At 40.3% G+C, this 12,678-nt stretch overlaps 1 protein-coding gene across 6 annotated transcripts in view; it reads left to right on the top strand.

Moving 5' to 3' along the window:
- Positions 1–12,678, top strand: part of TRPS1 (transcriptional repressor GATA binding 1) — a 210,667-nt gene that overhangs the window by 27,715 nt on the left and 170,274 nt on the right. For 3 of the 6 annotated variants that reach the window (XM_052703614.1, XM_052703613.1, XM_052703608.1), the window contains exon 2: positions 9,696–9,854. The exons of 2 other annotated variants lie outside the window; for them this stretch is intronic. In XM_052703614.1, coding sequence (XP_052559574.1) covers positions 9,818–9,854 — 37 coding nt within the window. In that variant the 5' untranslated portion in view covers positions 9,696–9,817. The remainder of the gene's footprint in view (positions 1–9,695; positions 9,855–12,678) is intronic. One more of the 6 variants, XM_052703609.1, reaches the window with a different exon arrangement.

The raw sequence follows: 12,678 nt of genomic DNA, 5'->3' as shown, positions 1-12,678 counted from the left end.
CTAAGCTTCCTGTTCTTCTAGTGCCCAGTCTCATGGAGCTATGGGTAGCTGCTCCATGTGCTGGCAGTGTTGCATGGGCCACAACTGGGAATCCTGCAGAGCCCACTGTGCTGGGGGAGCAGGGCTGCCAGTTGGTGCCCAGCCTTTAATTAGCCTGGTGCTAGGATTGTCCAGCACTGAACTTCAGGGCTGGAGTGAAGCAAGCATGCCATCTGCTGAGCAGGCAAACGGGAGCGGTGTATGGTCTTGCTGCTGCAGGCGGAGACAATGTTAGGAGCCTGTGTTCATAGTGCTGGACAAAGTACTTCAGGTTTGTGGAAGGTACAGAGCTGCAACAGTCTGGACGTGTGATAGGATGGGAAATCAGCTGGTTTAGATCTGAGAGTCATAAGGAGTAACTGGTATTATTATTGAAGGGTCAGGCTCTGTGAAGATGCTGTGGGATACAGTAATGTGAGGGGTTATTTAAAATAAGGCTCAGTCCCATGCTTGGTTTGGCCACTAGATTGTGATGCTGAAGAAGACCCAAATATTAGCTACTTAACACATATGTAACTTTGTGTGTTGTAGTCTCTTTTTTATGCATGTATACGCTCATCCTGTTTCTACATACAAATGGTTATGTGAATGCTGTCGTACAGCAAGATTTTTATCTGTGTGATGTTGGGCTGTTCTCGTTACTCACGAGAAGAATCCGCTGAGAAGTTATGAAGATCATTTCTAATTCCTGTCGTGTTCTTTCAATACATACTGTGAACAAAAGAATTGTTTAGGAGATGCATGAATGTAATTTGGCTCTGATTTCCTCTCTGTCTTCTTGTAAAGCAAGGCATCTTTGTAGCATAAATCCAGTTGTACCAGATTTCCAGGGATAAGAAATTTATAGCTGATGCTGATTGCCCCCAAAAAGACTGTAACTATTGTGAGATATTCTCTACAGAAATATCACAGTTTTAGGTCCCATATCAGTTCATCAAGTAATTTTAGGAGCTGGATTCCCTCCTGATTGCTAATAGTACAAAGATCACTTTTGCAGCCTTATGTCTTGTGGTTTATCAGATCAAACTGTTGCAGGAGTAATTATTTACTCTTGACTAGACCCATTTTGGGAAGAATCTGCACGCTGATGCGTGGCTGAAACATTTATCTCTTGGGTTGTTTTAAATAACAGTTGTGGATGTTCTGAAGCTATTCCTAGATTAGAAAATTAGAAGCAGCCCTAGCTGGGATTGATTGGCATGGGGAGAGCAAACAGCAACAGATTATTGATTGGGCAGCAGCTTTCTGAGCACGATGACATGGTCTGTGCTCAGCCAACTGGCTTAGGTTTGGCAGTCCTTTCACTCAGTTGTGGTTATCTTGCCCCATCTGTGTTGGACTCTCAGCCTCTCCACCTAATTGGCTGTGTTAATTTGTAGCCCGCACCTTCAGATCTCAGGTACATCCCAAATTCCTTTGCACAAGTTGCAACATTACTTCAAAGAACGTGCTGTTGTAGCCTCTGCAAATAATTTTGGGACTTTTTGTAGACTGAAAGATGCCAGTGAACCCAGAAGTTGCTTTAATAAGTTGCTTTCTTCATAAGTGAAAACAGGACAAAAGCTTTCCATTTTTTGTGGGATATATCCCAGCGCAGCAAATCAGCCTGACATCGTTGCTGGATATTTCTTGAAACTGGTGAGGTGTTGGATTGGGGATTGAGGTGGCAAGAAGGCAGTGGAGGAGGAAGACAGGAGTGGAGAGGTAAGGGTCACCTGTAGGATGGGGGGTTGAGAATAAAAGTCTGTAGTTGTACTTATATTAACTTCTTTTTTTTTCCCCAAGATAAATTCTAGATCTATTTTTAAGGAAACTTAAAAATTGTTGGAAAAGAGTTGCACTTAGTGTCTAGAGTATTTTAAAGCATATTTTAAATGGGAAAACAACTGTCCGCTTTTGTGCATTCTCTTTGGGCTACAGATTTCTATTTGATTCCTGTCTCGTGTAGCTCTTGTTTCTGTTCCATGCGTTGCAGTGTGTGGATTCTGCAACCTATGTTCTCCTTATGTTTGTGGAAATTATGTATTTAACTCTCAGAAAAAAATGAATTTTTGAATCTTTTCTGTATGTGTTTTATTATCCTGGCAGATCATCAAGGTTTAAATTAAATTTCCGATGTCTGCATGGTCAAGGCTAATGTGAAGGCTTTTGGCACTGGCTCACCACGCAATGAGGAATGAAAGCCAGTAGAGTAAGAAGTCTCCTATCAAAAGCTGAAAGCTAGATTCATAAAATCACTTATGCAGGCATTATGAGATTTTCCCATGGAATGTTTTTGTGAGAGTTGGGCAAAAACTGATTCAAGAAGAGTGTGATTTGCGCTATATGTATTCATCCAGCAGTCAGCAGCTGAAATTGGCACCCCTTGCCACCTGTAAAGGAATATCAGCAGACACGGCCCACAGCAGAGCCTGGGGGAGTCTCCTTGCTCTGTGCCCTCCTCTCCCCTCTCCCACCCAAATGAACTGGTGAACTGAAATACATGTTTCATAGTGAACATGCTGTATTTGATTCCTAGGGCCACTTGAAAAATGTTTCTTGGTTTTAAAGCATGTTCGTAACAAAACACTGTGATGAATAAGTTGCAAGAGTAGCTTTCTTGTCAGCATTTTACTTCATTCCTCAACTTAAAAAGAAATATAAATAATAGATAAAAGGGGCAAACAATAGATGCAGTACTCACAGTGGATCCATTTTCAGTTGCTTTGGTTGTTTTTTTGTTTTACTTTAAGAAAGTGTTTCTGACATAGTGTGGGGTCCGTGTGGTCTGTACTGCAGCAGAGATCCTTTCCTAGGTAACGGGGATGCTTCCAGAGACAAGGTAATTCACCACTGCTTTGGCTGGAGCTGCTACTGGGCTCCAGCGTCAGTTCTCTGATTTCTGACGAGTGGCCAAGATTTCTTGAATAGGCACAGCTTTCTGTTTTGTGTGGAGAACACACAATCCACTCTTTTGTTGTGGTTGCCACTGCTGTTGTTTCTCCCCCATTCACAATGCAGAGTGGGGTTACTTGTGCCGAGTGCAAAACCAGTGCCAAAATCTGACTTGCTGAAATTTAATGTGATGTTAATTTTTGTGATAGACGTAGAAAGTATCAGAGATGTAGTACGAATCCCCCTGTATTATGACCTCCAAGTCAAGAGGCCGTACTGGTGATGAAAGTTTTATCTGTCATAGGAATACCAGGATGAGAGTTTACTGGATGATTCAACCCAAATGTATAAAAACTGTTTATATAGAGATTGCCAAACGTTTTCCATCGCTTTTCCTTTTATCTAAATTCTTGAATATATTACTAAATAAAGTAGTCTGTGTTTGGAATGTATGGCTGTGGGATATATGGAAACTCACAGCATGTGGGGGGAAGCGTTAGAATAGGGAAATACAATAGTTTTGTAAACTTTACGTGAATATAGGTACGTCGTATATAGACTCAAGATTCACTTTGCTGATCAAAGCATCCAAATAACTTTTGGATTTAATAATGTCAGCAATGAATGCTAATATATGGAAATTGAAAAGCATGGAGCAACAATAGCTAGCCACGCTTACCTGTATTACCCTGCAGCATGTAGATTTACATTTTTTTGTTTTGTTTTGAAATCGCTGTTTGGAAAATGCGTGTTCTTTTTCCCTTCTTCCATACTTCTGAATGTGGGTTCTCCTGAGCAAGCTTAGACAAGATTCAAACTAAACAATAGGGGAACATCAGAACCTTTGAAGGCTCGGCTTGGATAGGTACCCGAAGCCAAAGTCTGCTTTGATGTGCATGGGCTCAACTCCTTTTGCCCTCGGTTGCCCTGTCTTACCTATGTAACTTGTGTCTGGAAACTCTTGCCAATTTTTTTCTTTAAAAAAAAAAAAAAAAAAAAAAAGGACATTTTTGCAAACTCACGTTCATCTTAGTTCTAGTCTGGCTGGAAAATTACTGCAATAATGCCCTCTCCGGTAGTGAGCTCACATTGCTGTTTCAGGTCCAGGTTGTAGTCTTCTCAATTTGTAGTTTTGATATAGCTGAAATTTCAACCCTGTTTCAGTGTGGTGGTGGTTCTTTTTTTTTTTTTTTTTTTTTTTCCTTTTCTGTTTTTCTACCTCAAAGTGGAAAGAAAATCATTTGAACTTCTCTGGAATGTTAGCCAAAGATACACGCTTTCTGTTTCATCTCCTGAATAATTTGTAGTTCAATTTGACTGAAGTTTTGGGCTGAAGAACTTGGATGCCTTCTTTGTTGCATATAATAAGCCTCATCTAGCAGAGAAAGGAGCTGCAATTCTCATTCATGGTTCTCTCAAAGTCAGTGAGGCCTTTACCATTAGTATCAAGGAAAAGAGGATCAACCTCTTGTATGTCTAACGCAAAAGAAGGAATGAATCACTTGTAGCTATACCTGGTTGCTCCTGCCTGGGAGCCAGATCACCTTCATTCCTTACCCAGTGTAACGCTGTGCTCGCTTCTGCCAACACACTCAACTTGGTTTAGTTCTGAGTCATTTGCAAACCCTAAACTCCCATTGTCTTCAAAGGACATTTGGATTAAAAAGAACATCGTGTTTACTCAGGCTGAAAAGAAATTGAAACATTTGAGATCACCACACCTTCCAGAAAGTTTGGAAAGATTGCTTTTTTACCTTAAGGACGCGAATAGGGTGAATACGGGGGGGATGTGACAGATGGACCAGGAGTCCAGAGGACCTTTGGTTAATCCCAGTGCAAGAATGACCCAAAACTCTAGTGGAAAGGATCAAATTGAAAATGCTGAAAATGTTTGCTCTTAATAGTTCATAATTAGATTGTAAATGTAGAGCTACACGATACCAGGATTGTCATAATGTTCAGATAGACACTGGATACTTTTATTGGAAGTGAGGATGTACAGATTTATTTAACAACAAATCGTAGAACATAAATGAGAGATAATTAAAGGATATAAGCCTTCTTACTCTTCAGAAAACAAGCCACTGTCTGAGGATTAGCAGCGATTTATTTTCCACAGAGGTAAGCGATTCTGTGTCAGTCCAAAGGCAGTGAACCTTCTTTGGAGGATCTAGTGTTGGCTGTTCTCCAGGGCAGCACACCAGGCTAAATGGACCTCTGGTCTGATCTAATAGGGAATGCTCTGCAATTCTCTAAAGAGTAACGACTGCAAATTAATAGAATAACCAGAAGACTCAGTGAGGATGGTAGGGCTTTCGTAGGAGGTGTCAGTCCTGGCAGAAGTCAGTTATTTCATTGCAGTAAGTAAATCAGGCTGAGTTCTCCCTGCAGTGCAATAACGACAGATTGGGAGGCATGCAAAGCAGCATCAATACATAAAAATTAAACTACTTTTAATACACAAAGCTGCGTTTAGATAAATGCAGAGCAGGGAAACAAAGGCACAATATTCTTTGAAAGTATGGCTTTTTTATGTTGTTTTGGAGACTAATTTCCATATAAATAAAATGTCAGCTTATCCTGTAACTGTCATGATAAATTGGAGCATTTAGGCTTTTGCGCAAGGTGCTCTTTCTGTACCTTATTAAATTACAGGATCTTGGTCTTTTGCCAAGTGCCAGGTTGAAGCTCTCTCTGCTGAAATGCAGGGAGGGATGTGGGCCTGAAAGTCACAAGGAACCAGCTTTAGTGCCGAGCTGAGAACCCTGCCTGCAAGTCTCCTGTAACGCTCTTGTTTTCACATCTCTCTCTGTAGATCCTTTCATTTACTCATAAAATGTCATTTGTATTAATTTTCCTGTTTCACAGGGCCTTCCAGATTTTAACAGGTTGTCATGACATAGAGTACTTATAGATGCTGGATTGAAAGTGGAGACAAAGCACATCTTTGCCTTCTTGGGTTCCAGAGGTCTGCTGGCAGCAAGCTCCCTGCATTGGACCACCAATAAATGCAGCGCTGCAAACTGCTGTGCTAAGGCTCCCACAATAGGAGAAACACTTGTGGAATTCTTGGTTTTGGGTGCTGGGTACTCTAATATTCCAGCAAGCATTGCCTGCTCAGATAAATCACCTTTTGGCTTTGCTTTCTCCTGAAAGCGTCTGCAGGCTGCTCCTAAACTCCCTGAAGTGAGCAAGTGTCTGCTTTATACCATAGAAGGGTTAGATTTATTCCAGTGGCTGGGTGACTACTAGTACTGTGCTGTGTTCTGAAGCATATGGTAATAGAAAAGAGCATTTTGAATTAATTTGCAGTGAGTTAATAAAGAGATTTATTTGATGAGAGCTGTTTGAAGGTGATGATTCTTAATAACTGAAAAGGAGAGATGTCCAAAAATGAACCTGAAGAGCTCTGAGAACGATCAGGGTTGGGAAAGTAAACTTCAATAGGACTGAGCAAGCTTCAACAAAATACTTTTTTTTTTTTTTTTTCCTTTTTTATTTCTCTCTTTGTTGTAAACTGCTGAAAAAAGAATATGAACAGCTCTTGGTGAGCTCGTGGTCAGGGACCGCGTGGAAAGACTTGGAAATGCAGCGGGAGAGGGGATGTAGTGAGCACAACAGCATTTTGCTATAGGACTATAAGGCTATAAGAGATGATTCTTCTTCTTGCATTTTCTAGATTGATGAAGCTATCATGGCTTCAGTGGTGCATGCAGAATATAGAATATCGAGTAGGTATCTCAACCATATGAAGCATCTGATCGTGCCAAATGTTACTGATATGAAGAGACTTGTTCTATTCTAATCAGTGACAGGCAGGAAAGACTGGCTTGTAGAAAAACATATATATATCTTAGTAAGCACTTAATAATTAATTGCTCTTGCTTAGCACTACGGTGTGCTAGTCTTACAGCTTCCTGTGTGATGTATTTGAAGAAGCTGGGGAAGAGGTCTTACTTGAAGAAGGAATTGCTTGTAGTTAAGGTTACTCTGCCCTCCCATGGTTTAGGATCTGATTCCGGAGTTGCTTACCGAAAGTCTTTTTTCTTCTCTTCCTTTCTCAGCAGACAAAAGTGAAGATGGGAGCTTTGACCAGTCTTGCTGTGTCTTAGTCTAGGGAGTTTGCATTTCATTTAGACCAGGGAGCACATTTGATAATTTTCAGCAGGAACAGCATAGGAGATTTTCACCTGGATTATCCAGTGTATTTACAGATGGTGTTGATTACTAATTTCGAAAATGCTTTAATTAGAAAAGTCCAAAGCCTTTGAACTTGGGGCTATTCTGGTGGTCTCGTTGGCTTTCAGGTTGCACTGAGAGCTGCACAGAGTGCTGCTCCCCAGCTGGTAACACACGGAAGTTCTCTCTCAGGACATGATATTTTTGGCTTTGGAGCCTTTGCTCCTTACAGCTGCTCTGTTGTGGAGAGAGTGGGGAAAAGGGTGTAAGGTACGGGCTCCAGACGGGTTAGGTCTTTATGTGCGGGATAGAAGCAGATGCTTTGAATGCTGAAGGGTTTTTTTTTATATAAATCACTGCAGACAGTCTTTGTAGCATATTTATGTGTAATAAGCTGGGTTTTGTTTTTTATCTTTTTTTTTTTTTTTTTTTTTTTCCATAGGAAAAAAAAAAAAAAAAGAGAGAGAAATTAAAACCACAGCAGTATTTTCCCATGCAGCTCTGTTGAGCATCCTGCAATCTCACATGATCAGCTGTCCTGGTGGGGTGGAGTGTGGGAAGGTGTCAAAATATGTCTCTCAATTTTTTTTTTTTTTTTTCTTAAAAGGGAAAGCCAGATGAGTGCCAAAAGCCCTGTTCTCTTCTTTAGCCCTGCAGTAACAAACTACATGAGTGTATGTTATTAAGATGATAAGATTAAATTTCTAGCTACTAACATGCTATCACAACAGCAAAGGGGGATGAAAGATCTTGAAAAAATTATGAAAATTAGCTTGACGGTCTCCTTTTAATAATAAGATCACTCCTAACCCCAACAGACAGTGTAGGCTAGAATTCCACAGGGCTTTTTTGTGGTCCTAATGATTTTAATAATACTTTGTGCTATGTAGCACCTTTCATTAGAGGATCACAAAGTGCTTTACAGTCACTAATTAATTAAGCCTCACAACACTCCTGTGAGATAGGTAAGTATTAGACATATATTAAGCTGAGACACTGAGAGTTAATGATTTTTTGCTGCATTATTCTGGCAAAATGATGGATGTTTAAGCGCTGTACGTGTATTATATATGAGTGTGGGGGTGTGTAATATATATGAGTGTAAAAGTATTAATTTTACTGTACCTGAACAAAGAGGCCCTACTTGAGTCTGTTGAATATAAATGTGTGTTTTCATTTAACTTGATGCTGCAGCATATTGATGGATAACATCACGGTCTTTTTAGGCCCTTGACTCAGTTTGCTGTTTGTAGACCTGTACAGATATTATTCCGTGGTGTATCACAAGATTCAGACCTCCTCACAAATTCTGTTAAAAAGAGAATATGACTAAGACTTGACCTAAACCTGCAGAGCAAGCAGAAGGCAGCAGCTGAACTGTTGCAACAGGCTTTGATGACAAGTCATCACGTTCAGTAAAAGTAAAGAGTAGCAACAGTGACCCACTGAGAGAGCTGATGATCAGCAGATAATTAGCTTTTGTATTCACCACATGTAAAACAACTGTTGCTTATCAGAATTTGCTTTTTTGTTTTCCTTTTTTGAACCAAGTGCACTAGTCACTATCGTAATTTATTATTGTGAATTAGAAACTGGTTTTAGTAGAGGATTCCACCTTCTGCTTCCAGGTACAAACTGATGTAACTGCAAAACAGAAAAATCTCTGTTAGATACAGGAATTGGGCAGAGGAGCCTTGCCTGGTTTTGAGGGAAAATGTATGTAGCTGTTAGTATTAGTTCAACTAGAAAATAGTTGAGGGTGATCGTATCAGGTAAAACAAACCCACATGCTTTAAAGGATAAGGTCACCGTAAGGAAAATAAGGTACTAACCTCTGGATTATGGATGAGTTCTGCAGCCTGGTACACAAAGCTTGCACAGTTCAAGACACCTTTTCATTTACATCAAGCTTAGTGGTTGTTTTGTTTTTCCTTTCATTTTGGAAACATGACCATTTGCGTGTAGTTAAGGCAGTTCTGTCCTAGCGTCTGCTCAGCAGTTGGCCTCTACTAAATGGCCAAGAATTTCGTTTGTTATTGTGGTGGCATTTTTGAGATGTGTCTGGTTACCCATTGGCAACTAAACTAATACCACTAAATTCATTGCAACTGGAGCTGTAGGCAGCCAGCAGGTGATAACTTGCAATTGCTGACAACAGAACCTGGACTGGAACGTTATTTGTATGCCGTTTTCACTTCCTTTTAACCCAGTCCCTTTACAATAAATACCTGCTGATATATGTGAATTTTCACAACACTTTTCTACAGCATTTATCCAGCTGATTTTCAAAACTTACTTACAGCTCATTTTCAATTTACTTTTTGGTGGACTTTACAGTTTTTGCTTTGCTTTCTCTTGTGTGCGTGTGTGTGTGTGTGAGTGTGAGAGGGAGAGAGAGAGAGAGAGAGAGAGAGAGAGACTGTCTAAGGAGAGCTATGATATTTCTTATGCTTAAGGGAAGTAGAGAACAGACACTATTTGCATAGTGCCCACTAATAGATGCATGTAAATGTACAATAGGCATAACAATGTTTGTAAATAAAAAGCTTATTTTGAATACATAACTTAGGAAGGAAAACCTTTTTTTTTGTTTTGTTTTGCAGATATACAGATCAGCTCTCAAAATGTCTTCTGTGTCTTCCGTGCATCTTCTAAGACAATTGCATTAGCCTGCCTGCTAGTTGACTAATAGAATTAATAATTGTAAAAAGCACTCTAAAGCCACATGCCTTATGAAGTCAATGCTGGGTATGATTTTACAAGTATGTGATCCATTTTTTCAAGTGAAATTGTTAACTGAAAACATTCTTGGCACACAATAAAACATTGTGCAATCTGTTATTTGTCTTAGAAATAATAATTTCGGAGTGGCTATATTCTTTCTGTATGTAACTTATTACTTGCTAGGGGATGGTTTCTTCAATTTAGGAGTACTACAGATGTAGTTTTATTTACATAATATGTCTCTGAAAAACGATAGCAGTAGAATTTCAGCGACAAAAAAATACTGTCTTTTTTTTTACTGTCCCCCTGAGTGGATATCAAGCAAATAAATATCAGAAGGTTTTTCAGAAATGAAAAGTAAAAAGGGGAGAAAATCCTTTTCGGTTGAGCTTCGGAAAGTTTTGATGTTTAAATCAATGTTGTTGTCTTGTTTTTCACTCCCCGAGCGTAGAATACTGCATGAAAGAGCTCTGCAAGGCCATTTCTTTTCCCTCCTCCATTAATGTACAAGCATACGGTTATGTCAGGAAAATTTGAGCTAAAACATCTAGATCTGGAGTAATGTCTAGTTAGACTCTGTACGGTCCAGGTTTTTCTTTTCTCTGCTTTATAGGGATTTTTTTTCTGTCCTCTCTGACTCTCTTCTGCGAGTTGCCATGAAGATAGCAAAATCTCTAAACTTTCCTTATCTGCCAAAAATATCTATAACAAAAACATTTTAAAACATTGCATTCAGTCTTGTTTAATTTTGACTGAGGTAACAGCTACAATGTTTACTTTCTTGATTTCTGATTTTTCTTCACTGCTCACAGTCCAGGCTCCTCTTTCTGTCCTCTAACTGCCATGAAATGCATTTAACCAGTAGTTATTTTAGAAACAGTTTGAGTTGTTTCTAAAGATGAAACCAAGATGAAAAATACAGGCTTAGATGAACACCTACCAGAGATGCCCACCAGTATTTTTAGTGTGTGTCAACCAAAAGTATTCACGGATTCCTGCAGAGAAGCAGCAGTGCTGAAAGGACTGTCTTTATACCTAGAATTATATATGTGCGTATGTTCTTGTAGTAGGCTGAGTCTGTAGAGTAATAGTTCTCTTACCACAGCAGGAAATCCTTCTTTTCTCTTAGTTCTGAGTGACTTCATGGTTCAAAAGTTATTGGGGAAAAAACCAGTGAAATTCAGTGCACACATATCCTGGTGGGTGTGGTTGATGTTAAAGAGGAGGCACTTGCTTCCAAAGCATGTGTGCCTCCTACAATGAGGAATCACAGAGGGCATTTAAGAATCCTGTTAGGACCACACGGAGTGTCGAGATTTCTGTAATAAGAGCTGGCATTCCGTGTGAAAGCCATCTCACTGCAGCCCATGCTGCCTGTGGATCGGCTCAACCACAAAGACAACAGAGCCAGCCCAAGAGACAAGTTGAACACTTCCCTTAAGAAGTTGTCTGTTTTTATCGACGTAACATACAGTGCCCTTTCATGTGGAGCAGATGTAAATAAGAGGATGTACAGACGCCTGTTCTTTTATTTTTAACCTCTGTCCCCAGCCGTACTTCTCAAAGTACTGTTTTGAGAAGGTCATCCTCAGCTTTCAAAGGTCTGGATTTAGCACCATTTGGAGTGCATCAGTGCTGCTCCTAGAATCACCAGGTGGTCCTCCCTTCTCAGAGCTATAAATACATGCGTGCATACATCTATATACTGCCTCCGCACGTGCCCAGTGACGGCGGTCCTGGGACTGGGGCTTCAGTTTGCAGCTTGCATCTTGTGTGTGGTTCTGCAGGCTGCTGCCACTGGACCACACGCAATTTGGCAAGGAGAGGCATCCATCATTGTATACAGCATTGGCAAAGATAAGAGCATAGAAAAAGTTGTAGCACATCTGTCTTCTGCCCATAGCTAGCATGTGAACACAAATGGATCAAAGCTGCTGGTGGTGAATATCAAATCCAGAACCATGCAGTGGAGAGCGAAGGGAAGTTTTAGATAATTTCTTTTTCTGAGTAGGCTGGGGAAGGTGAAGGTTTGTAGCGCATCAGGAATTTGGCTTACTACCTGGTGTGTTCTGGTTATTTGTGCCCCCACAGTGTCCCCTGTCCAGCTAGCAGCTCATTCACTGGTGGCAGGCTGCTTCCTTCTCTCTGCTCCTCGTTGCTGTCCTCTCTGAGCTCTGCTAAGTGGATGCGGCAGGCGTGCCTGCACAGTCAGCAGCGGTGGCCTTGTCTGAAAAGTGGGGCTGAGCAGAGGGGCTGGCGTGATGGGATCCATGTGGGTTCCAGGTGTTCTCTGGGTAGATCCCTGTGCTGCAGCACAGCCATGTCAAATGTCTGGGTCCAGGCCAGTAAAATTTTATTGACAGCGGGCTTCCTAATAAAGTTAGTTTCTCTTTGTTTGGCAAATAGAACTAATTACATGAATAATGGACTGTGGGGCCAGACTCTTGAATATCCATATAATCCTGTCTGAAGTTTATGGGCAGAACAAGGGCGAGCTTTTGCTATAGAGAAACTGATACCTGCTTAGGAAAAATACTTTCTCTGAAACCTCAAAGTTGCTTGCTCTCCTAAATCTGTTTCCTTTATAACTTCAGTGCTCCTGACTATGTCTTTTAGGTGTATTTTTTTGGTAGACTATGTATCATGTGCTTGAACAGTATATGGGCATTAGTCTACGAAGGCTTATTTTTTACCTTAGTTTTTAAAACATGTTTTAAAGGAAATATTTATTTAATGTTAATTCTGCTGAACTGTTATTGTCAGAAAACGTAATGAAAGATGTAATTCACTCACAGCAATGGAAGTGTTTTCATAGGCTTTAAAGTTCTCTTAGTTGAATTAAGTCTCGTGACCATTTTTTTT

Source organism: Tympanuchus pallidicinctus, unplaced genomic scaffold (assembly GCF_026119805.1).
Source record: "Tympanuchus pallidicinctus isolate F22 unplaced genomic scaffold, pur_lepc_1.0 scaffold5, whole genome shotgun sequence".
NCBI classification, from domain to species: Eukaryota; Metazoa; Chordata; class Aves; order Galliformes; family Phasianidae; genus Tympanuchus; species Tympanuchus pallidicinctus.
The sequence above is the reverse complement of the archived record's forward strand: the minus strand, read 5'-3'. Positions and strand labels throughout refer to the sequence as shown.